General features: G+C 42.4%; 2 protein-coding genes across 12 annotated transcripts; one reads left to right on the top strand and one right to left on the bottom strand.

The window, feature by feature from the left end:
- Positions 1-654: 654 nt before the first annotated feature.
- LOC309335934 (oocyte-specific histone RNA stem-loop-binding protein 2-like) lies at positions 655-7497 on the bottom strand. 4 transcript variants are annotated; one of them, XM_081851246.1, is made up of 6 exons: positions 7368-7497; positions 6804-6881; positions 4375-4464; positions 3414-3521; positions 2077-3162; positions 655-930 (listed from the first exon to the last, which is right to left on the bottom strand). In XM_081851246.1, the coding sequence occupies exons 1-5, from the start codon at positions 7415-7417 to the stop codon at positions 3000-3002; spliced, it is 489 nt and encodes a 162-aa protein (XP_081707372.1). In that variant the 5' UTR covers positions 7418-7497; the 3' UTR covers positions 655-930; positions 2077-2999. The 4 variants fall into 4 exon arrangements, with proteins under 4 accessions (XP_081707372.1, XP_081707373.1, XP_081707374.1 ...); XM_081851247.1 differs by having other exon boundaries at positions 2081-3162; XM_081851248.1 differs by having other exon boundaries at positions 3414-3524; positions 4390-4464.
- Positions 3518-24484, top strand: CDC25C (cell division cycle 25C). Of its 8 annotated transcripts, none has more exons than XM_081851215.1 (16): positions 3518-3589; positions 9553-9669; positions 11496-11578; positions 12405-12438; positions 14597-14633; positions 14797-14886; positions 15124-15222; positions 16004-16132; positions 17148-17228; positions 18095-18250; positions 19437-19538; positions 21112-21174; positions 21653-21751; positions 21972-22105; positions 22238-22349; positions 24063-24484. In XM_081851215.1, the coding sequence occupies exons 1-16, from the start codon at positions 3585-3587 to the stop codon at positions 24201-24203; spliced, it is 1482 nt and encodes a 493-aa protein (XP_081707341.1). In that variant the 5' UTR covers positions 3518-3584; the 3' UTR covers positions 24204-24484. The 8 variants fall into 8 exon arrangements, with proteins under 8 accessions (XP_081707341.1, XP_081707344.1, XP_081707342.1 ...); XM_081851218.1 differs by lacking the exon at positions 3518-3589 and adding an exon at positions 7339-7411; XM_081851216.1 differs by lacking the exon at positions 3518-3589 and adding an exon at positions 7361-7448.
- The last annotated feature ends 1301 nt before the right edge of the window (positions 24485-25785 follow it).

Here is a 25785-nt window from a genome sequence, read left to right as displayed (position 1 = left end):
CAGAGACGAAGCAGTTCTAGTCCAACAATATATGAGGTGCCACAAGGTTTCCATCCCTACTCTACAGCTTTTCCCTGCTGTGGGGCAGGGGGGAAGCAGGTAGCTCTTCATAGTGCACTTTTTTCCATTTTAAACAGAAAGAGGCCAAGGTTTATGCATTTGATAGGACCCCCTCCAAAAAAACACACAAAAAAAACAACCCTTAGTCCCTTACTAAGCTTCATGCTTATAAATTCTCTACCTCCCACTCAAGGTTTGGGGATGATGTTCTCACCTAAGCAACAGAAGGATCTTAACTGAGACCAAGTACAAAGGAGGCTTTCCTCACACCATTGTACTTGTGTCAAGTAGATCTAAACAAGCCAGGCCATTGAGGAACTCATTGATAAGCTGATCCTGGGTGCTTACATTCTAAAGTAATTCATGCTCAAACTTTTCATCTTTGGTTATCATCTCCCCCCTTTCCCCCCTCCAATGCAAGGTACTGTCACCAAGTATTCCACTTCTGAAATGTACTTTACTGACTTTACATCCTCCACCCATGCTTCAACAATAGAAATGTCAATGATACAAACAGGGCTTCTTCAAAGTAAGTGGGTGAAGCAGAGGCAGTGCTCTCTGTGTGAAAACTGCATAGAGCAAATTACTCAAGAATGGAAAGAGATTAATGTATTACAAAATATTGCAGCAATCTAGGGAAGCAAGAGTTGGCCACAGTGGAAAAAAGCTTGAAGATAGCTCAGGTTCCCACTCTCCACTTCTTATTTCATTTTAAAGATGCTGCCTCTTCTAGGGCATCAGGTGCTTTGGGTTTCCAGAAGATATTATTCACACCCAGAAGCAGTATGGATGATCTTCTGTATCTTCCATAAAGTTATCATCATGACACAGCAAAGCAGAAGAGTGGTCAGAAGATGACAAACCAGCAAACTAAAACCAGAAGAGACAGCGTTAAATGAGTAGTCTAATCAAATGAGATTTCGTAGTTAACAAACCTTTTTTCCCATTTAAAGTTATTTTCCCCACCCCACCTGTCATTGAATCGCACATGAACATCTAGAACTCTACAGTTTATGCTTATTTAAAAAAAACAACCCACCAAGTTTATTTGTATTTTATCGGTAAAACAGAACAGCTGCACTTATTGGATAGGAAGAAGAAATGTAAATTCCACCTTAACTATAACTTCATATAAGTGTATCAGTCCATAAATGGTCATGTGGTCTAATCCATCCTTCCTTGAGAGTGCATGAAATAAAGCCAAACCATTTTCTCTTAAAAGTGTACTCCTGCGTTCTCTCATTCTGTTAGTTAACTTGTCCATTAGGGCTAATTCCCACAGCTGTGCCAGTCACATTTCATACACGTCCATGTTCAATGTCCTCCAGTTTTTAGCTGCTGTCATAAGCTTATAGTAAGTTCTTTAAAAGGTAAGCCATCAGTTATAAGGGTATCAGGTGCTATAGCTATTTGTTGTTTGGTTGTGAAAGACCAGTTCCCCAAAGGAGGACACTAAGGAGCCTATCATTTGTGGAAAAAGGAGGCTGGCCACAGGTGCTGCAACAGGTAGCTGGGCAAGTTGCATCTATTAGTAGTGAAGAATACATGCACCACCAGTAAGTTAATTTGAGGACCTAGTTTAGTGAACTCTAGTGGAGGAGGAGCAATTGGAGAACATGTCCAATATTTTATTCCAAGAGATCTTGTCTATAGAGTCACCAATAATATCTCATTCCCAAAGGGTTTTCAATGGTAGTGAAGATTTTGTACAGAACTGCGATAGAGAACTTGTAGTTTAAGGAAACTATGCTTTTCCCCAAATCCTATGAATTATTTTTTTAATACAAGTCAAAATATTTTGTTCTTTTAACCAGTGCTTTTTTTCTAAAAAAAATGTTTAGGGGTACTCTCATTTTCCTACTCATATTGAAATACTGCCCCTCAGTGAGGCCAAACTTAGATTCACAAAATAATTAGGGATATGCGTACCCCTGTATCCCCCCAGGAAAAAAAAGCACTGTTTTTAACTATGGCAAAATAAAGCTATAAGGAGCACAACTGAGTAATGTTAAATACCTGCCCATGCAAGACTTCTTTACAAAGTTTTTCCAGGGTCCCTTGGGCAACAAGCCAGTCATTTGAAAGAGCAGGCAGAGGACCCACCAGCTCCTGCCTTGCAAGCAAACAGAATTTCATTCACACTGAACCAAGCAGCAGATAGCATTAGATGTCTTTAGATCCCAGACCAGGCATAAGGAACCTGTGTACAATTCTCGAACCATGGTTGATAAGAAGTAACATTTAGAGGCCAAGAAGTCCCACGTTGTCCTGGACGCCAAGGATGAAATCTCCCCGCTATGATAACCATACTGAAAGAGAAGTGTATGGCTTCTCTCTTCATCACTGATGGTAACTGAACTCAAATGACTAAATTCTTCTTCGCTACATACACCTCTGGGGAGATCACCAACTGCCAGAATATAGGCAGTGATTGAAATCCACTAAATTATAAAGTTGGCTACATCTTTCTCACTTCTATACCACAGCAGTATTTCTCCCTCTTATCAATGCACATGTGACCACCACCACATAGGCATTCACACAACAGTGTACAAAAATACTCCCAGACTTTGATAAGCCCAAGAGCCATTTGCTCTCAGCAAGGAGCACAAGAGCTGTGTTGACAATTAACCCTGTCTCCATGGTGATAAGGAATACCAGGGAGAGCGCCTACATAGACTAGGCCCGCAATTCCTGAAGAGTGTGTTAAGATTGCTTTATAAATGGGTCACGGGGCTGCTGGCAGTGAATGCTCCACAATGAAAAGGTAGTTACTTTCTAATATGGAACCAAGGTTCAACAGGAGTATGTCAAAGAATGAATTCCATTAGCAAGTTCTCTAGAGCAAAAGATTTGGGCAGGGAAAACTGGACACACATGTCCATATTTCATCTCCAAAAGCATCTTCCCCCAGATTATCCCGGAATAGCTAAGAGAAACTAGCAAATACTTCCCTGTCCAGTTCCTGTGAACTCAAGTCCAGGTGGGTCCCAGCCATGCAGTGCCCGTCGCCACAGTTTGATCTGCATGTCCCAGGAGCGGCGACTGTACTTCTTATATTTATTTGGAGTTCTTGGGTGAACACCTGGCTGCCGAGCAGCTCTAGAACAAAGAATGAACACTTGTTAGGTTCTACCGTTTAAGACCACATTAAGCCCCCACCCCCCAAAAGTGGTAACCTTTCCCAATGGTTCATCAGGAGCAGATGCCAAAGTGAATGTCTCAAATGCCAGTCCCTTGAAGTAGGTTTAGAGAACAGCTGCCAGCCACCATTTGGAAAGGAAAGCTGTGGACTCCAAGCCCGTGCTTCATGAAGATAAAGACTTGGTAGATAAACAACTAGCTTTGCTCACTTCGGCACCTGCTGGACAAAGCACTGGTAACCAATGGTGTTTTTCCCATAGTCTATCTGCTTCTGCCTCCTTTGCAAGACAGCCACATCTGTCTCCACGCCAGACCTGCTGAGAGAAGAGATGTAATGCTAAATGCAAATTCTTCATCAGTAGTAAACAGTATTAGAAGACATGAGGTGAATGAGTTGATGTAGTTAAGAATGCCGTATTTTCAGCATATCCAAATAAACATTTTTTGAGGAATCAAAGCAAATTTTGTGTTTTTATTTAAACTGAAAAATTAGCAGCAGCAAATAAGCAAAAGCTAACTATATGGGATGCTACTGATTAGTAAGAAAAGATAAAGAAAAGTGCCTATGAGAAAGTGGTGCAGAGATTGACAGAGAGAGGTCCCAGATGACATTTTGAAATTATTTATCAAAAGAGGTTCTTGGGTTTTGTTTCTCAATGGCAGCTCAATATAGGGAAAATTGGTTTTAAATGAGTGCATATCGTAGGGAAACTGGAAGCTTTATAAAGTAGAATTATTACAAAGAATATGAGATAAGGTAGAAATTATTAGATGGTTAGGGGAACAGAGATGTATATATGTTAATATGAAATCAATATGAACTAGGAAATAAAATAATAATGATAATAATAAAATAATTAAAATAATAATTTATTATTTATACCCCGCTCATCTGGCTGGGTTTCCCCAGTCACTCTGGGCAGCTCCCAACAGAACATTAAAAACACAATAAAAGTTCAAACATTAAAAACTTCCCTAAACAGGGCTGCTTTCAGATGTCTTCTAAAAGTCAAAGAAATCAGGATACAAATGTGAACAAAACAGAATGTGAACAACATGTAAACCATATCAATGGATGTACATATAGGTATAAGTCTGTAGTAAGTGTGTTTATGACATATAAGCCCCTGCACCCCCAAATAAAAGCACTACAATCCTACTAAAACTTACCTGGATTCTGGTCTGGATTCTGTTGTCCTTTCTGGGCTGGTGCCTACACACACACTCACCATTTCAACAGGAAAGACCTGGGATGAAGGCCTGTTCCAAGAAAATGAGAGGCAATATCCAATGGTAGTCATACTTGGAGTAGGCCCACTGAAAGTTACTTAAATCTATTTACTTAAGTGGGTCTCCTTCAAATATGACTTCACTGCTTATCATCTGTTTTGATTACAGAGCATGAAAAATAGGCTAGAGCCAGCTATGGCAAGATCCCACAACCCCCAATCTACCATGGTCACTACTGAAAGGTATTCACAGGTTAAAGCATGCCTCTGAAAATCAGTAGGATCTTTTATTCAGTAAAGTAAAGTGTACCTTTAAGAAGTTGCTGCCATCTGAAGCCACAGAAGCAGCCTAAAGGGTACACTATTTCAACTAAGAGGTGCATAACAGGATGTCTCAATGTACAAATAGCAGTTATTTCTTGGAAATGGAGCCGATGCATCAGGATCCCTTTAATAAATGGTTTCTGCAAAAGGTTTCTATCTCCAGGAACTACCGGTAATGGTTGAAACTCAATAGCAAGGCAACCATACAACTTTCAGACCCACTTCAAGATCAGAACCACACACTATGGAGAAAGCCCATAAACGTTGAAATCAGTCTTAATGTTGTGCCAGTTTAAGGCTGGGCAGCATGGGCTTTAAATGTGCAAATTCATAATGTGGGACATTAAGTTAGAGGTGAAGGAAAGTTAGCATTTTTATTGTTCCATTTTGTGTCACATTCCATGTACAATATGCTAGCCTGCAATAATCGCCTGATATCACCCATGCTATGTCTGACACTCTTCATGCCAAACTAAAAATACCTAAACCAATGCTCAATTCAATATGCTCCGTTTTGTTTCTCCCCAACCTTCCCATTAATTTTAACATTTTCCAAGTGTCCGAGCAATCTCTTGGCTACTCTCCCCAGAGCATGCATAACTAAACCTCAGATTTTGTGTGCAGCTACCTGAATCATGCAATATTAGCGTTATACATTCCCTAAACCAAACACTGCCTGCCAGTCTGAGGAATCCAGGTGCTACATATTATTGCAACATCTTCTATACTAGCAGTTCCCAAACTCACCACCAAGACCACTTGAAAATTGCTGAGTTTCTTGGAAGACCACTTAATTATTTTTCTGCCTGTTGTAGGAATTGCAGTGCACTGTGCTAGATGCTGTGTAACTTTTAATCATATTTTTACAGACATACCACCTGAAAGAGGCTCACAGTCCACCTGTGGACCACAGTTTGGGAATGCTTGCTCTATGCAACATTGTGGCCTTGAATGGGGAGAGAAGGGAAATGTTTTATTAATAATATGGATTCATTTATACCTTGATACCACACGTTCCCTCACATTTCAGCAGCTTAGTCATGCTGGCCACATGACCCGGAAGCTGTACGCTGGCTCCCTCGGCCAATAAAGCGAGATGAGTGCCGCAACCCCAGAGTCGTCCGCGACCGGACCTAATGGTCAGGGGTCCCTTTACCTTTTTTATGACATAGCTATCCCACCTTTCCTCATGGGAATCAAGGTGCATTTCTCAGTTTTCTTCACTCATACGCTTTTAAAAATCACAACAGTAACCCTATAAAATGAACTAGGCCAAAAGACAGTGATTGGCTGTCCATAATTAGAGGAGGTACAAGTTGCTGCCAGCTTCATTCCCTAGTTCATGTACTATATACAAGGTAGCCTCCTTATTGTGTTTATTTCCAGCTCAGCAGTCATGAATTGCTCTCAGAAGGAACCTGTTCACTATTGTAATGAGTAAACTCATGACCATGAATGACAATAGAAAATAAAAATAATAAGGCATAACACAAAAGTCTTGGACAGTTTTCAGTGCCTTGGAAAATATTAACTATTTTATTCTTTAAGCATCTTATGCTTCTCATAGTGATACTCATTCAAGTAGACCAACACTTATCTTTTGGAGCACCAGGCAAAAATTTAAAAAATCCAGGCATTTTAACTGATTTAATTTAAACAAATCTTAAATGCTTAAGCAAATGCAGTATCTGCTACTTTTATCTTTGTTTCATTTGTATTTAAATGCTTTAATATGACCACTAGAGGCTGAAAAAGATTTCTGGTTCGTTCCTTTCTATATTACATTCATCCCGCTCTCGAGCTCCATTCTAAAGCATCAGACGTTGGCTGAGATCAAACAATTAACCCTCTTCAAAGACATTGTGATCTGTATCACAAACTGGTGCCTTCATTACACCAGAATTCCCACCTGATTTCCTTTGTGAATCCACGTAACTAATGAATTGGCTCTTATTATTTGGAAAAAAGTTTCTTCATTGCTGCTAATAAGTTCTTGGTTCATTGGTATATCTTACTTCATCTCATCCCCACTGAATTGTTACCTACCTGTTTCTTTGAAACACAGGCGACATCCCAGCAGCAAGTGCCCCATGATTGAAAACCAATGACCCATAGTACAGAGAACTGAGGGAAGATTAAAAGACAGTAATTTGTTATAAATATTCTACAGACGAGACTATTACCAATCCCAAAGACCTCCCAGAGGGGAGCAACAGATCTTAGCCTATACGGATATTCTAGCTAACGAGAGTGGACTGAAAACTGTTTCCAGGCACTTAGGCTCTTATCAGTTCTCATCTCATTCATAACATGCAAACAGCAAAACCCCTGCAGCATGAAACCACATTTGCAGAGCAAAGCAAAACATAACTACAAACCTCTTATGCAAACGTGTTACCCCCTTCTAGCCTTTCCATACGAGTTCAGAAAATAGGAGGATCAGAGCTGTTACAGTTAGTCCCAACATAAAATAAAACTGAGCCCGGGAAATGGGGGGCGGGAGACAAATTGACATGGTGCTGAGCCTAATTTTTTAAAGTGACTGGTCAGCTAAATTTAGAACAATATTTTTTAACATTCCACCCATTCCAGAAATCCAGGAACAAGCACCTGTCGCTCACGGGAGCCCACCCATCACCCACAGAACTCCCAAGGTGCATGACTCAAATGGAACAGCAGCGTGTCTGTCAGGTGCAGAGCAGAATCTTCCCGGGATTTAAATCTCCCTCCAGTAGCCCAGAAGGGCGGGGCTTGCAGCACAGTCCTGACCTATCGCGTGGTAGTGGGGGCGGGCCCTCCTTAAGCGATTGGCTGCACGAAAAGCACAAAGGAAGGCGGAAAGCCGCTGCGGAACAATAACAAGCGTGGTAAGCAAAGCCCCGCCTACCACCCCTACGCTCTCCCAATAGGTGCTCCGGGGCCTCTTTGACGCCCGTGGCTACGTTGACCAATTGAAAAGCTGTTCAAGCCGTAGCTAGGGCTCCTCTTCCTCCACGCTTCAGTGGTTGGTTGACGAAGAAGACGGCGTTTGGGATTGGCTGGCTGCTCGGGCGGCAGGTTTAAGTTCCCAGATTGTTGTCCGCTTTCGAGCCTGTCCCGGGAAGGGCTGGGCGAGCGGCGCAGCTGCGTCGATGGGCAGCAGGTGGGTTTGGGGGAACGGGAGCGAGGCGGTGGGATGAGCTCTGCTCGGAGTGGCGGTCCTCGAGGGGACGGAGAGATTCCCTTGGTGGGGAGCAGTCAAGGCTCTATCTGCCTAGGGCTGCAGGTTCTGGCTGCCCTTGTACTGTATGTTTGCAGTATGGGATCAAGGGAGTCTGGAGGAGAGCAGAGCCGTATTTAGGTTTGATGAGGCCCTAAGCTACTGAAGGTAATGGGGCCCTTTTTATGTCCACCTGTCCTTTATCAACAGCAAATTGTCGCTGTTTTTTGTGTTGAATATATGCTACTATGGTAATTTATGGACCTAAAGCCATTTGCACATGACAAAATATGTATTTTATCAACGTAATTGTTGAACTGAAATACAATTAAGAAGTATAGCAATAGTGACATAATTATTAAGCTCTAACTTAAAATGATTTTTTTATTCATAACAAACTTAATAATGCAAACACATTGGCATTTGGCAATAACAAAAGTTCCTTTAAAACACAGTTTACAAAGACTCATAATCTAGTCTCTAGAAACTTGCTATAACATGAAATAATAATAGCAAACCAGTGATATTTTAGGGAGCAGGCTAGCAGGCGGGGCCCATTACGTACATCATAGGAGCCTACACAACACAAAACACTGTTGCTATGTAGGTTTTATTTTATTTGTTTATCTTATATTTTTGAAATGTACACCCAGTTTTTCCCCCTTTAAATCTTTTGGGCGCCCAAGAGAGTGGGGCCCTAAGCTATAGCTTGTTTAGATTATATGTGTAAATCCGGCACTGTAGGAAAGAGTCTTCAGACGACCTGAAGAAACGCAGCTTTGTGAGGGATTAAACTTCCATGGACAGATGGGTGCAGGAAACTAGCAGATATTCCTACATGTGTGGGGCCAGGGAAGAGGGAGGTTGCTGGGTGACAAACTGCAACAGGAACACACAGCTGCGTTGGTGATAATTTACCAACAGCAGGATGCTTTCCTCCACAAACCCATAAGCTTGATTCAAGCCATGTATGACAGAATTGGCTTTAATCATAAATTGCCAGAATTTGACTTTTGCTTAGCTTTGGAAATGGAAGATGAGTACTGTATATTGATGGATTTATAATCTTTTAATTTTATAACCCCTCAATTTGCATGAGGGTTCTGTTCCAGGGTTCGCTCCCAAAGCCAAAATTGTGTATTGTCAAAACACATTGAGTGCAATGGCAAGTGGGATTGCCAAAGGCTTTTCCTGGATGCCCACCTCCATGCTACTCCCTCCTTATTTTTATTTTTTAAATTGCCAAATGCATAAAGCTGAATGCACACAAGTTAAATGTGCATAAATTGCAGGCTTACTATGTATTTTATTTTAATCTTATCTCTACCACTTTTGAGTGGTTCTTTTGAACCTCACTGCTGTCAAGTTTGTTTTATGTATGTTGTTTTAATAATTTCAGTGATAACTGTACTGTTTATATTGCAGTTTTTGTGTTTATGCTGTAAGGTAGTCTGGTTATAATAAAAAGCAGGATATAAATAGTAATTGTTGTTCTCCACAGGCAGCTGCTCAGTGGATTCTGTGTCAAACCATGTCTGAGAACTTTCCCCCCATAGAGGCTGATGCTTCTCATTTGTGTCTTGGGTTCCGATCCAGATGCAGGATGATTATGTTCCAGGATGCTGAGTTCTCACTACCCTTTACTCCAGAGGCACCTCTTACCCCAATCTCTAACCTAACTCAGGGTTTCAGGACCTTTAGCACATTAACCGGGTAAGTTTCTCTTTTCAGAATAGTGAAATGAGGTAGAAAACATTGCATTTTCCCAATTTCCTTAATTTAGCAGCATAATGAGTGGATACAATATGGTTCACGTTAGGTAGTTTCAAATGTGTAATTAATTTTTCAGATGACTATCTCTGCGAAGTATGCATGCACATATAACTTACACACTATCACTATCCAAACACAATGCAGTCACAGGAAATCATTCTTTAAGTGAGTGCACAATGAGTCAACAATTTCCATTAATTCCTACGGGAAAATGTGTTCCCAACCACAGAATTTTGACCCCTAAATGACAAAAAACTCTGAAACCTTGCAAAAGACAAACAAGGAAGGAAAATGCTTTGTTTGTCCAGTCTCTTCTCCCACTATTGTCTCTGGTAAAATGGCCAGTGGGGACCGGCAAAACACAAGGCTTGTTTAAGGCTTTATTTGTTTACAGTACTACACACTGGTCTGACTGTTTGGAAATCTGAATCTGCAATATGTATAGTAAGGTTTGAGTATTAACATGAATTTTTGTATAGCGGGACCTGCATTTATTATTGTAAGACGGGTTTGAAAAGGAGAGGGCTAAATCAGTTGAACTGCTGATAATTTAATGGCCTTGGCAAGTATGTCATTTGTTAGGGAAATAACAGGTAAATAGGCTACAGCCCAAACAACTATGATTATTTGAAAGCTGTGGTAAAGGCTCTTGAACATAAAAACAAATGTCAATTTTCATCCCTAGTACTTTGGGTGACTGTCTTTTTCATGGATACTGGTAAAATAATTATTGAGAACTGACAGCATAACCATATTGCATTTGACCTAGTTTGTATTTAGTGCTGAGCAGCATACATTGTGATTTTTTCCCCTTCCATAATTAAATCTGGCTTGTGCTAATTAGTCAAATTTTCTTTCATTATCTATAAATTATTTGCATTGAAACATGCTATTTTGCTCTGTACATGAAAAGTACAAATGGTGGCAATGACACACAATGGCAATGTGGAGAAAATTCATGCAACAGAACAATGCACTTGTTCTGTTAGTGCAACAGAACACACACACACCCTTCTTATTTGTGTGTGCCCCACACCATCCCCAAATTTGCCTTGGAGGTTTGGGTGGGGGTCCTGGACCAGATTTAGGGGGCATATGAGGAAAGGAAAAGGGGAAGTTCCATTGAGTCCTTGTGTTGACAGAATGAGTGCATTGAATACCACCCAAAATATTCAAAGCAAAGCAATAGTATATAAAATCACAGGTGATTTTAAAAAAATAGCGGTTGCAATTAATCAAAACACAGCAGCTAATTCTAAAGCAGATCATAGTAAAAACAACTTAAGTGCTCTCTAAATGGTGTCCCTATGGCAGTGATGTAGAGCTGGAGCCAGACTGCAGCTGCAAACTTAACCCAGTTACCTGAAATTAAGTCTCAATGAGTTCAATAGGACTTACTTTTGAGTAGACACAATTAGGGTCCTGATGGAAGTTGGCAAATGGGGCTTAAGGTAGTCAGTGAGTCTTAAATGCATCTCACTTAATCTAAATCCTAATCTGACTTCAGTCCTTAGTAATTACTTCTCTGGTGCAGCATTCTAAACTGGTTGTCATCCCCTGATCATGTATAGTAGAAGCTGATGAAATGGCAGCTAAATGCAATTTGTCTACTAATTGTGATTACTGTCTTAGGAGAGAAGCACACAGACCAGAATACACTCACAAACTTTATATTTCAATCAGAAATTCAGTCTTTTATGATCTGTATTAATTTGTATAAGATGTGTGTGTTTCTCCCAAGCATTCCTGTTACTTTGTTCATGCAGGGATACACCAAGACGCTGCCTAGATCTGTCCAATCTCAGCAATGGGGAAGAGGAAACTGCCTTCAACTTCAGCCAGTCCCCAGGTACATTGGAAACTGGTGATAGTTGTTGCCAGCAGCACAATTCTCTGCATGCTGCTGCTTGTCTTTATTCCTGTAGCTCTGTTCAAATGGCTAATGTGTTAGGGCATTTATATGGGCTGCCCAATGACAACATTCTCTGAATGGCTCACTAAAATAAAATAACCATAAGAAATGCAGCATAAAATTGTCAGTAAATCAAGCCCCCTCAGATAATTTGATTACATGTTAACATGCCAGGCAACCTGTGGAAACAAGTGCCCTGGACTCTCCCACTGCCATTCTATTAGAACCCTGGGAAAGCTCTCTTCCCAAGCTGCACCCCTCATTGTGTGCTTCCAGTAGGCTTTTGTGATTTGTTTTCTGGTTAATCTAGGGCAGGGGTCCCAAACTGGCCTGTTGTCCACCAGTGGTTCACAAGCTTCATTCAGGCGGTCTGTGGCATGATTGCAATAAATATTAATATTGGTTTTTAGTTGTATTTTCATTGCTTCTTTTATTTCTTATGTTGTATTTTATTGTATTCTAATTTTAATTATATGGAATGCAAATTGTAATACAATAAAATACAATACACTAAATAAAATAAGCAATTAAAAGTCAGCATCTTGCACAGCTGTTACAATTGCTACAAAAGGAAGAAAAACAATTAAGTGGTCTGGCAAGACCACTGGCAAATTTCAAGTGGTCCATGGGGGGAAAGTTTGGGAACCAGTTGTTAAGCCATTTTTACAGGTAGGAACATCTTCTGGCTCTTATCTTGTCACTTACACTTCAAGCCTGGATCTTTTCTGGTCTTTTGCTGATTTATTTCTTTATTCTTTTACAGGTCAGAAGGGTTCAATGGGACTCCAGAATAAGCTGTAAGTTATGCCATCACATTCTTACAGCATATTAGTATTAGCCCCCCCCACCACCACCATTTGCGTTTAAAATGTTGATCTGCTTTCAAAGCTGAAAATAATGGGGGATAAAGCTGAGAATGATAGGAGAGAGCGACGATTCTTTCCCAATTAGGTGGTTTCCTTTTTTGAGCCCTGAGAGCTAGAAATCTGTGAACCTGAGCAAAGCACAGACATATTTGGGTTCTTTGGCAGCAAGTATGTTTTATAAAAAGGTAAAGGACCCCTGACAGTTAAGTCCAGTGCGAACGTCTCTGGGGTTGCAGCACTCATCTTGCTTTACTGACCGAGGGAGCCAACGTTTGTCTGCAGACAGTTTTTCCAGGTCACGTGGCCAGCATGACTAAGCCGCTTCTGGCGAAAGCAGAGCAGCTCACGGAAACGCTGTTACCTTCCTGCTGGAGCAGTACCTATGTATCTACTTACACTTTGACGTGCTTTTGAACTGCTAGGTTGGCAAGAGCAAGGACCGGGTAATGGGCGCTCACCCCATCGTGGGGATTCAAACCGCCAACGTTCCGATCGGCAAGTCCTAGGCTCAGTGGTTTAGACCACAGTGCCACCCATGTCCCTAGTATGTTTTATAGCTTTCCACTCTTGTCTTTTTCTAGGGTTTGTCAAAGTATATTTAGAAAACTGTAGAGATGCTTGTGGAGGCTTTTGTGCTTTTTTTCTTTTCTTCTTCTTCTTCTTCTTCTTTTTTCTTTTTTTTGCTTTTTTTTTTTTTTTTTTTTTTTTGCTTTTCTACCAAACAGTCTGGCAGGCCCTAGATTCTTTTCTTCTCACTTTCCTTAAGACAATTTATTTGTTCATTGCTAAAGAAGATGCATTGGAAATGCCTTGTAAACCGGGGAACAGCTTGCATGGTTTAGTTGCATACGACGTAACTTTCATGCCTGGTGGACACAGGTAGAGCAGATGTGCCTGTTTCACTATCTGGGTCTACCAGGCAAATTGAGTTGCCAAAGCTCTTGATATTTGCAGTCCCAAACATTCATATCAATAGTTACTGTAGTGAAATACAAGCCAGACCTTTTCAGCCTTAGATGGATTTATTCACAATATAGATGAACTACTGTAGCCGGATTCATTTACATGATTAAAATGTGGGTTTTTATCAGTAGAGGGAAAGGGTGCCTTACCCTCTGAATGTCTGTCTGTTGGAAAATTCCAACCCAAGTGCAGGTGGAGAGTGGTTGGTCCATTGCTTAATTTTCATGCACCCACATCAGTAAGTCCCTGTCCATGAGCTGAGGGTGCTGAATCTATAAGATGCTGGTCCAATTGATGATATTTTGCTCATCAGGATTCACAAGCAAAATGGCTGTACAAAGGACTTGCACTGTTTTTTCTTTGTACATCAGCATTCTAAAGATTTGGTCTTTGCTAGGTTAGTTTATAGGGACGCGGGTGGCGCTGTGGGTTAAACCACAGAGCCTAGGACCTGCCGATCAGAAGGTCAGCGGTTCGAATCCCCGCGACGGGGTGAGCTCCCGTTGCTCGGTCCCTGCTCCTGCCAACCTAGCAGTTCGAAAGCACGTCAAAGTGCAAGTAGATAAATAGGTACTGCTCTGGCGGGAAGGTAAACGGTGTTTCCGTGTGCTGCTCTGGTTCGCCAGAAGCGGCTTAATCATGCTGGCCACATGACCTGGAAGCTGTACGCCGGCTCCCTCGGCCAGTAAAGCGAGATGAGCGCCACAACCCCGGAGTCGGTCACGACTGGACCTAATGGTCAGGGGTACATTTACCTTTTTAGGTTAGTTTATTGTGAGAATAAAGAGAACGTTGGGGTTTAGTTTTGTGTGTCATCTGGAAGTTGACCCCAGATGTTGGAAATATGAAAAGTGAGTGGGTAGCATGAACTTAACACCAAGTTTATAAAATAAGGAACTGTCCTGTGAATAAACCAGGAGGTGAACTCTAAAGTGATTTCCAGGAAGGCCAGGAGACCTTGCCTCAGTTCTTCAGACTGAAAATTTGGCTGAAATCTCCTCCTGCTGGACAAGTGTTACCATCCTAGTGGATTTCTAGCAAGTGTATGCAAGGCAGATTGGGATTGACAGATTGATCACTCTTTTTCAATGAGAAGGCTTTCTGACTAGTTGTCTCTTTCTCCCAGCAGACTTTCAGGGAGGCAGTGTTCACAATTGCTCCAGGTGAGTATTTCCTGTCTGGTGAGGTGGAATTCATTCACCTCTTTGTAATGTTCTGCTGCCGGAGAACTGTGAGATAATGAGTCAGAGGACTTGGAGCCCCCGTTCTAAGATTCACAACCAATATTAATTTACTGGAAATGTGTTTCTCTGCTTGGTCTTCCAGTCCCGGGTACTGTGTAGCACACCAGACACTCCAAGCTGCTTCCGACACATTAGCAGGGTGATCAGCAGTCCTTCCATGAACAAAGAGAATGTGAGTATTTATTTATTTTTGCAGCAAGCTGGGGTTTCCAGCCATATTAGTAAGCTGCAGGCCGGGATATCAGGCAGGCAGAAGTCTTTGCTTACCAGAAGGGTACAGAAGCTAGGCCCTTCTTTTCACTTCATGGTGATAATACTTAGCTTAACTTCCCTGAAACTTCCCTAGGTTCTTGATTCCAGAGGTAGTTCTCAACTCTAAAAGCCACCTCCTTTCCTTATCTCCTTCCAGGAGGGTAGCCCTTTTAAGCACCCAAGGTGGAGCATGCCCAAATCCCTGCTGTTTTGGAAAAAACCACGAGATGCACAGCAGACCTATGCTACTATGCTGGTAAGTTAATACTGCTTACTTGCTGTTCAAATAGAACTAGGTTTGGACCTTTTCAGCTATGTGTGGGTATAGATATTGAGTAGTAGTCAGACCTACCCCTTATCAGTATGGCCAACACCATAATTTGATTTGTTTTCAGTTTCATCTACACTGATACATGGGAATCCATGCATTGCAGGTCTACATATTTTTTCTCCTCTACAAAAATCATTGTTCCTTGGGAGCATTAGTCTACCAGAGTACTCCACTTAAATGTCCAGTTCAGGCCAGTCTTTCAAGCTTCACGATGCAGGGAACTTCTCCATTGGACATGAATGGGGGTGAAGCATTTGGTTAGGGAGCTCAAAATTAATCTCCCAGCACCAAGGCATGTAATGGTGATAGATGCTGGCCTCCATATGCTGGTCATTTTTAGGTGCCAGCTATCATTGTGGGGTGCATCGTGTGTCCCTTCTTACAAGGGAGGTGTGGCTCACCAAGGGAATCAGTTTATGTGCAATTATATATATGGTTACATTTTGAATTGCCAAAACTAACAAATAGCACATGCACTTACAGGAATATTCAAGTATCGAGACAAAAAGGCATACCAACAGAACAGGTGCTTTCATCTCAACAGTTAAGGACAATCAAATATTTCCTAGTACAGAAAACTAATATAAAAGCCAAATTACCCAACCACAGATATATAAAAGTTCTAGGGGAAAGATATATAGATACACACACATATATCATGCTAGAGAAGCAATAGGTGCCACCTGTGAGCTTCTTCTCTTGACAGGAAGCAGGTGATCTAGAGGAGTATGAGATGAAAGATCTTGGTAGCCCAATTTCTGCAGTGACACCACCAGGAATGCCAGAGTCCTTGGGTGGCTTTCCAGAACTCTCCCCTGAACAGGAAGAGACTGAGGTGAGACAAATGATATGTTCACTCCATTACTGGCATTTATGAAAAGCAAGAAATCTTAGAAAATGGAAAAGTAGATCTTGCCAGTTATGATTCTCAGGGCTGCCAGAACACAGTGGTCTTGGATCTGTTCCTACTACAAAGCTGCCAATGTGGTTGGAGAGAGAGCTTAGATAGAGCCTTTTGAGAAGTGTGGTTTGGTAATGGCTAAATCATGGACTTGTGTACAATTGCACTGAAACATCATGAAGCAGTAGAAGACTTATAGGTATCTTGCTCAAAAGTATATGGTTAAGTGTCCCAACACATGTAATAGTAAAGCGTTCACAATGGGCCACTGAATTTTTTCACACTTGTTGCCATAGCTGTGCTGAGCAGCTTCTGTATTTCACCCGCTACCCTAAAGATGATCTAGTCTTGATTTCAGCATCGTGACTTCTGAAAACCTAGATGCAATTCAGTTTATTTTCCATCCATTGTCATTTCCGCAAGAGTCATCCAACCATCTGCAGTAAATGGTTACGAGTAGGAAAATGATGAAATGCGAAAGTTCCTTGTGAGATCTCAACAGGGATATTTGATCCAAGTGCAGTAGTTTTCATATGGAGGAAGGCTCAAAACATCACACAGTGGTTTCATACATTATGCTTAATGGGAGTTATAGGCAAGGTTGTCAAAAATAGGTTCTGATTATTTGTCCCATTTTTGTTTTATCATACCAAAATTACACTCCTTGTCCACCCCTAAAACTCAAGGTTCCCTTATTCCATCTACTATTATTGGTCATCTGTCCCCAAAGCATTTATTCCTCCCTGTGGCAAGCTTGTGTGTAAAGCTTTTGAGCATCTGTAGTACTAATAAGCCTCTTTTTTTCTGTATGAAAACACTATGTCAGTTGAATTAAGGGGAGGGTCATGTTGTTTCTTCCTATGGGCGGAGGAAACAGTTTTAAGTTCTCCTGTCTTCATACTGTGAAATACTGCTTGGGTTCTGCATTCTTCTTTTTTGTTTCTCTTAGAATCCACTTTCTGGGCATCTCTCCAGCATGGCTATTTTGCTCTCGGGACCACTTCTTACTCAGGACATCAATGTCAGTGAGGCAAGTAGTATATAGCAAACCTAGCCTTCCTTGGTTGCCTATGGCAAGTAAGATTCAGACTAGAGGGAACCCTGAAAATGTAATTAGAAACTGCATCAGGGTTTATTAAACAATTTATTAACGTTTTATCTTAGGCTGAATAGGTAATTCAGGATGCAGCACATAGGGAGCAGAGGTTTACCCCTCCTCTCCAAGCTGTGATGTTCCTTCAGATGAAGTTAGAGATGGGGAACCTATAGCTTGCATGCTGAATCAGGCCTGCCAGGCCAAATTAGCCAAGTCACACCTACCTGCCAACCACCTGATGTCATAATTGTCACGCGTATGAAGGAAAGACTTAAACACGTTGCAGAGTCCCCCAAAATAGGCCAGAGGCAATTGTACTTCATCCAGCAGAGCTTTACTGCTACTGAAGGAAAATGAGTGTAATGGTCACAAATCCAATACATTCAGGAATGGCACAGTTTGTCAGAAATCCAGTTGCAGCAGACTTAACTTAAACTTAATAATAACTTATACTGTACTTTTCCATGTACAAGATTAGGTTTTTTTACTAAAAAATGTTAAAAGGGGGGTAGTCTTATACACAGGGGCAATCTTCCCCATTTTCTTAATTTTGAGTCCCCCAAAATAGGTGTGACTTGGCTAATTTGTCTTATACACAGGGGCGTGTTATAAGAATCTGCGCTTTCAGCTCCCCATCCCTGATCTCTCTAGTAATTACCAAAAACTAAAATCATGATGATGAGGCTGGTGTTGCTCACCACCAGCCGTTTTTGTAGGAGCCCTGAAACATTGTCAATGAAGCAAGGGAGTTCCCCACTGCTCCCCAACTTCCATCACTGTCTATGTGGCACTCTGAGCAGGTCTCTATGAACAAGACTCGACTCTTCCGATCCCCATCACTGCCAGAGAAACTGAACAGGCCCGCACTGAAGAAGGCAGCAAAGAGCCAAGATGAAGACGAAGCACCCATCAAGGTGAAACAGAAGCACAGCCCAACCCAAGAGGAGCCAGATGGGGTAAGATCCTGCTTGGTTCAAGTATGAGTTCTGGGTCTAAGTGGTGACAGCAGAATGGCAGTCCCATGTGCTGTATCAACAGGTAGCTATCGGGGCATAGCTGCTGTCATGAGAGCGTACCTGATGATGCAGATAATAAACCCATCTAGACCAGCATTCTCCTCTTGCAGTGGTCTACCAGATGCCAGAGAGGCGGGGTGTCACATGCAGGACCTGAGTGTTGCAACACTTTCCCCACTTGCTTTCCCCAGCAACCAGTTATTTCTTAGCCCATAATGCCTTTGTTCATTGAGGCAGGATACAGCCATCATAACTTAGGGGCCCATCAGACTGCTGTTTAGTTGCGGATGAATGCAGCAAAGTGTTTCTGATTCATAGTGCATTTGAAATGGATTTGTACTGAGCTATCCAAACATCCCGTTTTCTCAGTTGTTTTGCGATGCTTCCCCAACATACCTGCGTCATTGCATCACGCTTCCACTCTGCCCGTTCCATTGTTCGTGTTCCGGCTACCCGTAATTCCCAGCTGTGCAAATTAGTCATGCCATGACGCCATGCCACTACACTTTCATTTCAACACCTTTTCAGTTTTTATATTCGGGCTGTGATTGCTGTGCTAAATGTTGGCTCATTTCCATTAAAAAGAAAACACCCACAGGAATGCCAATTTTGGGCGTTAACAGGAGGGATAGGAGAGTGGCTACGTCAGAAAGGAGCAGATGCATTTTGGCACATTGCCAGGGCACTTTTGTGTGATAGTACATTAACAGCAAGAGTGAAAAGATGAACCGTAACATTTGTAGTGTAAAAAGTTATGGCGCTTTAGCTGGAAACTTGAGGATGTGCACTGATTGCAGCCAAGGCAGTATCAGCAGAACTTTTGCGAGGTATTGAAAGTTTGGTATTGAAAGTTTGATTGCATACAGTTGTCCTGATAGCATCATGAGCACAAACCATGATGCATGCACAGTAGAAAGGATGCCTAGAGGGGGCCCTAGAAGCCACTGATAGCCATGAATTTCTCCAAAGCCCTTTTAAAGTCATCCAAATTGGAGGCCATCACTCTATCTTGTGGTAACATGTGATTTCTACTGTCACACTTGTGTGAACAGAGAGAAACTAGCAAGTAGGTAGCTGGATTCATTTGCTTACATGTTGCTGATGACTGCCTGCTTTGTTTATATAGGTAATGCATTTGAAGAAGGCAGCCTCCCTTTCTGACATGGAAATTGTCAGAGCACTGGATCAAGACCACAGCTTCAGGCAGCTGATTGGAGATTTCTCCTGTGTAGGTTTCTTCAACCTTTGTGGGGCAGGGAGGCTGGCTTTTGTCTTTCACTCTCCAATGATGCTGAATTTCTTACCTTGATTGTTGGCCAATGCTGGGAGATGCAAGCTTTCTACATATTTAAACTGCCTGTTGATAGTCTATCCTCTTTTGGGGGCAAAGCAGGGCAGGCACAGAGTTACAAGTGGACTTGGGGTGTATATTGATATACCACACACACACACACACCTGATTTTGTGACCTAGCTGTAAGACCACTTGCATGTTTTGGGTGGGGTTCCAACTAATAATGCATTTCTATAAGCAGCTCCCTGAATGAGTCAAGAAGATCTTAACCAGATTGGTACATATATGCGTGAGAATTGTATTGGGGTAGTTCAAGGGTGGAGAACTTTTGCTGCCCTAGTGGCCCCACCCTGTGCACCAACTTTGATAGATGGGGTAGGCGATTCTACCTGTAAGTCACATGGCATAACTGATGCCACATGACTGACATATGGGTTGCCCTGCCCATGTGTCAAAATGCCTTTCAGTTCCTACAATCCCATCAAAACTTCAGCAGCTATCTTTAAAAGGGTGGGAGAAACAGTTCTTCATGTTAAACTGTTCTGTACTAATTAATGAGAATTGAATGTTATAGTACTATATGGCCTAGATGCCACTGTGCTGTTCATTCCCTCAAGTCTTGTTTTACCAATTGTTGTAGCACAGAATCAGATAAGATTTTTTTCACAATCCAGAGACTAAGGCAGGGATCAGCAAACTTTTTCAGCAGGGGGCCAGTCCACTGTCCCTCAGACCTTGTGGGGGGCCGGACTATATTTTGAAAAATAATAATGAATGAATTCCTATGGCCCACAAATAACCCAGAGATGCATTTTAAATAAAAGGACACATTCTACTAATGTAAAAGCATGCTGATTCTCCGACCACCCTCGGGCCGGATTTAGAAGGCGATTGGGCCGGATTCAGCCCTCGGGCCTTAGTTTGCCTACCCATGCTCTAAGGATGTGGTTCCCAATGTGGGGCACACGCTTGTGGGGCACACAATCTGCTGTGTTTTGCTCTTTACAAGGTTGTATAGGGCTACACTCCAGGCATCTTCCCTATGTTGTTATCCCTTTGTGGCATCACCCATGTTAATCTGCCCCTGATAATTCCAATAAAATGTATACTTCCTCCCAATTTGTGTAATTCTGCCAACAGGGTATGAGTTTTCAGACTATAAAGGATTTTTCTTGTAGAGCTCTCAACACTGCCTTGTAATCTTGCGGAAAATGCAGCCAAGCAAATAAAGATCAATCAGGTGGTTACGTTGCTTTTCAGAGCATAAGGAGTGCTTTTGAACCAGGAATCAGATGATACATTCAGTGCTTGCAGCCCAAATGTCTGCATGTTTTCTAAGAAGTAGGTCTGATTATGGAGTTCACTGGGGCTTGGTTCCAATTAAGTGCACTTAGGATCACAGCTTTGGTTTTAGAATTTATCTTGCTGAGGCTTAGGAAATCTGGGGGGGGTTGGGGGTTGGGAGCTATTGCAAAGCCTGAAGTGGAATGTGGCTGCATTGTCTCTAGGTGTATTCACTGCCAACAGTAGCAGGAAGGCATCAGGACCTGAAATACATCACTTCAGAGACCGTGAGCAATCACCTCTTCTGTTATCTGTGTGCGTCTGTGTCTTTGGCCCTTTGGTTTCCTCCACATCAGCTGAATTTTGGCTCCTTGACCCACACTTGGTTCTATAAAAATCCCAGAAGGTACTTGGGGGGTGGGGATATAGCTGTCCTTCCCACCCCAAAACAGATTTGTGTTTTGTGCACTAACTGAAGGACCCCAGCTATACCTCAGTCTACCTTTAGTGCCACCTGCCAGAGCTATCCTCCACCTTAGGATATAATAGGTAACCATGTAACGACAGGGAAGAAATAGTAGAGCTTGCGGTTTTGTTTACTTCATTTTTAGCCCACCTTCCCTCCCAGGAGCTCAAGGTGGTGGTAGAGATGATTCTTCCCCCATTTCTAGCTCCATTTTATCCTGACAACTGCCCTGTGATGTAGGTAAGGCTTGAGGGACAGCGACGAGTTGTATCTTGGGTCTTGTTCTGCTATTCTTTTAGATGGCTGCTCTGCTCCAAGGCCAGTTCCAAAGCCTTATAGAGAAGTTCTGCATTATTGACTGTCGCTACCCCTATGAATATGATGGGGGACATATCAAGGTGAGAGAATCATGTGCTTAATTAAGGGTGGTGATTGGTTTTCGTGGGCTGCATGATGGGATGGCCTTACCTCAGTGGCAAGGCATATGCAAAACGTCACGGTTGAATCCCCCACACCTCCAGGTGGGGCTTCTGCATATCAATGCTAGACAACCACGACCAGCTGATGTTGATGCCTTATACCGCATTCTGAGAATTTGTTTTCTATTTCTAACTATAGGGGGCTCTGAATATCCCCAGGGAAGATGATCTATTTGAATCCTTCCTGAGGAAGCCTCTTCTCTCATCACCGTCTCAGAAGCGCCTCATCCTTGTTTTCCACTGTGAATATTCCTCAGAGAGGGGCCCAAAGATGTGAGTGTGGGTCTCAGTGAGGCAACTCTTGGGAGCAGGATAAACAGGTGGGGTTTTGGAGGTCCTTTGCTTGATAGGGTGGCTTTTGTCTTGCTTTTCTGCTTACTCTTCCTGCCTTGCTGTTACTGGAAGGTGTCGCTATCTGAGGGAAGAAGACAGAGCCATGAATGAGTATCCTGCGCTGCACTATCCTGAACTGTATGTCCTTCAGGGTGGCTATAAGGACTTCTTCGTAGAATACAAGGTAACAGCCAAGACTTTGACTTCATAATCCTACCATGCAGGAACATCTCATTCCAAGATTTGGGTTCGCCTAGTAAACGGAAAAAATGATGTCTTGTCAACCCTCTTGTGCATGTTTTGAGGGACAAGAAAACAATAACTAAAAACAAATCCTAAAAAAAACAGTGCCTCGCAAGACGAAAAGAATCCGTTCCGCGAGTCTCTTCGTCTAGCGGTTTTTTCGTCTTGCGAAGCAAGCCCATTGACATCTTAGCGGATTAGCGCTATTAGCGGCTTTTAGCGGCTTTTAGCGGCTTATTGGCTTAGTGGATAAGCAGATAAGCGGCTTAGCGGCTTAGAAAAAGGAGGGGGGGAGGAAAAAAACCCCACAGGAACTCACAAGACATTTTCGTCTTGCGAAGCAAGCCCATAGGAAATTCGTTTTGCGAAGCGCCTCCTAAACGGAAAACCCTTTCGTCTAGTGGGTTTTCCCTCTTGCGAGGCATTCGTCTTGCGGGGCACCACTGTAAAATGTCTCTATAATGCAGCAATTGAATTCCAACAGCTGAGATAGAAAGAAGTAATCAAGAATCAATTACTGTTCATTTAACAAGCTCACGGCGAATGAAATACTTGTAATCAGGCATCTAAAGTTAGGTAACATATGCACCATACTAACAACCCGGGCCAAGGGTGTTGCACAGTTGTGGTGCCACCTCAGTGAAGGTCCTATCTCCACTCTTCTACCTCTGAAAGAGGACCACCAGTGGAAGATCACCTTAATAAGCTTAACAAATATGGGCACAGTCAGTCCTTTGGACTCCTTGATCCAAACATAGATCTCTATAGGTATAAACCAGCACTTTGAATTACAACTGAAAGCACATGTAGCTGCAGTATTTTGGACCAGTTGAAGTTCATTGTTTGTTTGTTCAATATGTATACTGCTCTTCATCTGAAGATCCCAGGGCGGTTCACAACAGGAAAATACAAAATGAGAATACAAAGTAGTCTTCAATGCATTTGTCGTAGCCTTGTTTGGAACTCAAAAATTATAGTTACCAGGTTTGTGTTGTGGGCAGACTGTCAGGGCTTTCTCTTACTAGATGCTGGTCAGCAGGTTGGTAAAAAAAATTATCTCCCTAATATGATTATGCCAGGCCTCATCACTGAGGATGTAGGTGGGTAAGCTGTTGTTGTTGAGTGATGTGCAGGAATCCTGGAATTCTGTGCTTAAAGCAGCTTAGGGAAATCTATATTGCACACATTTAAATCATGGGGCAGGAATGCACCAAATCTGAAGGAATGTTAAACTAGAACCTGGTCAACTCAACCTAAGCTCCTTGGAGGAGGCCTGGGACATAGATGTAATATGTTTCTTGTGTAGAACTTGAAATCCTTTGATGTGACATAAGAAATTAGATGGGGAAAGGATGCGTTTCCTCTAGGGAACAATGTTGAGCAGCTAATTGTACATAGAAGCAGGAGAATATGGAAGGGAAAGGTAACCATATAAGAATCTGCTTGAGTCCCATTCAGACCCTTTCTTGGTTTCTCATCGTTTAACTGAAAAAGTCCATAAGACTTCCTCCTCCTATGTGCCAAAGAGCTGGAAATGCGCTGTTTGGGGTTTCTTAAGTTGTAGCTTGATATGCTTGTGATGAATTCACTGGGTCTTTGGCTTTAAAAGAAAAGCTCCAGACCTTGCATTCTGCTGCATCTCCCTTCCCCTTAGGAGCTGTGTGAGCCCCAGAGCTACTGCCCCATGCGCCACCAGGACTTCAAGGCAGAGATGCTCAAGTTCCGCACCAGAAGCAAGACATGGGCAGGAGAGCGGAGGTGGAGGGGTCAAGTTGCGCGTCTCATGAAGCCGTGAGGACAAAGGCAGGCTTGGAGAAGGGATTCTGCTCTAAGAGGCTTCTTCCCTGACAAAGGGATAACCTGAGGTCTCTGTAATTGACTGTGCCACATGGAGGCTCAGAAAGTGAGGAAGCCAGCACTTAGGAGTGCATGTCAATTGCTGCAATAAGGAGAGCTCAGAAATGTTAGGGAAGCGTCATTTGTGTTTCCACAAGTTTTCATTTGGGTAGGAGCTCAGTGTGAACTGGCACTTAAGCGTCTGGTTTTAATGGAAGAATAAACTGTACTGGAACATAATACCTGTTACTCCTTTGCATATGCATTTCTTCCTGTGCAGTGTAGTGGCCAATATATTACAATTTTGGGGAAATATAACTAATGTCTCCTAGATTTATTTATTATTTATTTATTAAATTTATATACCACCCTATACCGGGAGGTCTCAGGGCAGTTTACATTAAAAGATCACAGTATATAAAATAAAAATAAAAGCAGTAACCCAATAATACCCACCTCCCGAAAGAGCCACATTTTGAAAGGGTATGGATACATAACGTGTGAAGGTGTCTGTTAAGTTGTGGGCGAACATAGCAGACGACACAGCGATTTCTCCAGAGTAGCTCTTTACTTGCAAGCTGGACAGAACTGAACAGCAAACAGCTCAGCCGGCCTGCTTTTATAGGCAGCCGGCTGTCAACATTGTAGCAACAACAACCCAGAGTTTCCCGCCTAAAATAACTGACGTGGACCTGAGTGAAAACTATCTACAGACCTGAGTGAAAACTATATACAGTATCCCCCTGCTGGCCCAGGGTGAAACTTCACTACATAACAGTGTTGATGTTGCTCTGGATAGCATATAAACATAAGAGGCACACAAGTTGTTTGAGAGGGATGCAAAGAGTGGGTGGGTTTCTTGTAACTTTTAAGTTTGAACCACATCTCTGTTGCAACTGATCCACACAAACCTGGGAGATGAAGCATGTGGGTTGTCTCCAGTGTTAGTCCTTCTCAAAGAAAGTCCATTGAAATTGGCGGACATGACTAAGCTAGGTCTATTAATTTCAGTGGGTCTAATCTGAGTACTTGGCTATAACCCTGTATTTTAATATACTGTATAGGCATGTTTGCTTAGAATATTATTTATTTACTGACATTAAGGGAAGAAGATAAGATAAATAAAGGTAAAGGACACCTAGTCCAGTCAAAGGCAGCTATGGGGTTGCAGCGCTCATCTTGCTTTCAGGCCGAGGGAGCCGACATTGTCCACAGTCAGCTTTCCGGGTCATGTGGTGCAACGGAACACTGTGACGGAAGCCAGAGCACACGGAAACCCTGTTTACCTTCCCGCCACAGCGGTACCTATTTATCTACTTGCACTGGTGTGCTTTCGAACTGCTAGGTTGGCAGAAGCTGGGACAGAGCAACGGGAGCTTATCATGTCACGGGGATTCGAACCGTCAACGTTCTGATTGGTAGGCCCAAGAAGCTCAGTGGTTTAGACCACAGCGCCACCCGCGTCCCTCATAGAGTTGTAGAATTGGAAGGGATTGCAAGGGTCACCTAGTCCAACTCCCTGCAATGCAGGGATCTTTTTC

The sequence above is a fragment of the Podarcis erhardii genome (assembly GCF_964252035.2).
Source record: "Podarcis erhardii genome assembly, chromosome: 2".
In the NCBI taxonomy this organism is placed as follows: domain Eukaryota; kingdom Metazoa; phylum Chordata; class Lepidosauria; order Squamata; family Lacertidae; genus Podarcis; species Podarcis erhardii.
Note: the sequence above shows the minus strand (reverse complement) of the source record. Positions and strands in the feature narration are given on the sequence as shown.

What these genes read in the sequence shown, in the direction of transcription:
- LOC309335934 (XM_081851246.1), bottom strand. Translation starts at nt 7,417, where the DNA reads ATGCACCTTGGGAGTTCTGTGGGTGATGGGTGGGCTCCCGTGAGCGAC. An exon ending in TGGGCTCCCGTGAGCGACAG is followed by an intron (nt 6,882 to 7,367) that starts GTGCTTGTTCCT and finishes ATCTTCCCTCAG; the next exon opens with TTCTCTGTACTATGGGTCAT. An exon ending in GAATCCAGACCAGAATCCAG is followed by an intron (nt 3,522 to 4,374) that starts GTAAGTTTTAGT and finishes CTCTTCTCTCAG; the next exon opens with CAGGTCTGGCGTGGAGACAG.
- CDC25C (XM_081851211.1), top strand. Translation starts at nt 9,488, where the DNA reads ATGTCTGAGAACTTTCCCCCCATAGAGGCTGATGCTTCTCATTTGTGT. An exon ending in CAACTTCAGCCAGTCCCCAG is followed by an intron (nt 11,579 to 12,404) that starts GTACATTGGAAA and finishes ATTCTTTTACAG; the next exon opens with GTCAGAAGGGTTCAATGGGA. An exon ending in AGGACATCAATGTCAGTGAG is followed by an intron (nt 17,229 to 18,094) that starts GCAAGTAGTATA and finishes CACTCTGAGCAG; the next exon opens with GTCTCTATGAACAAGACTCG.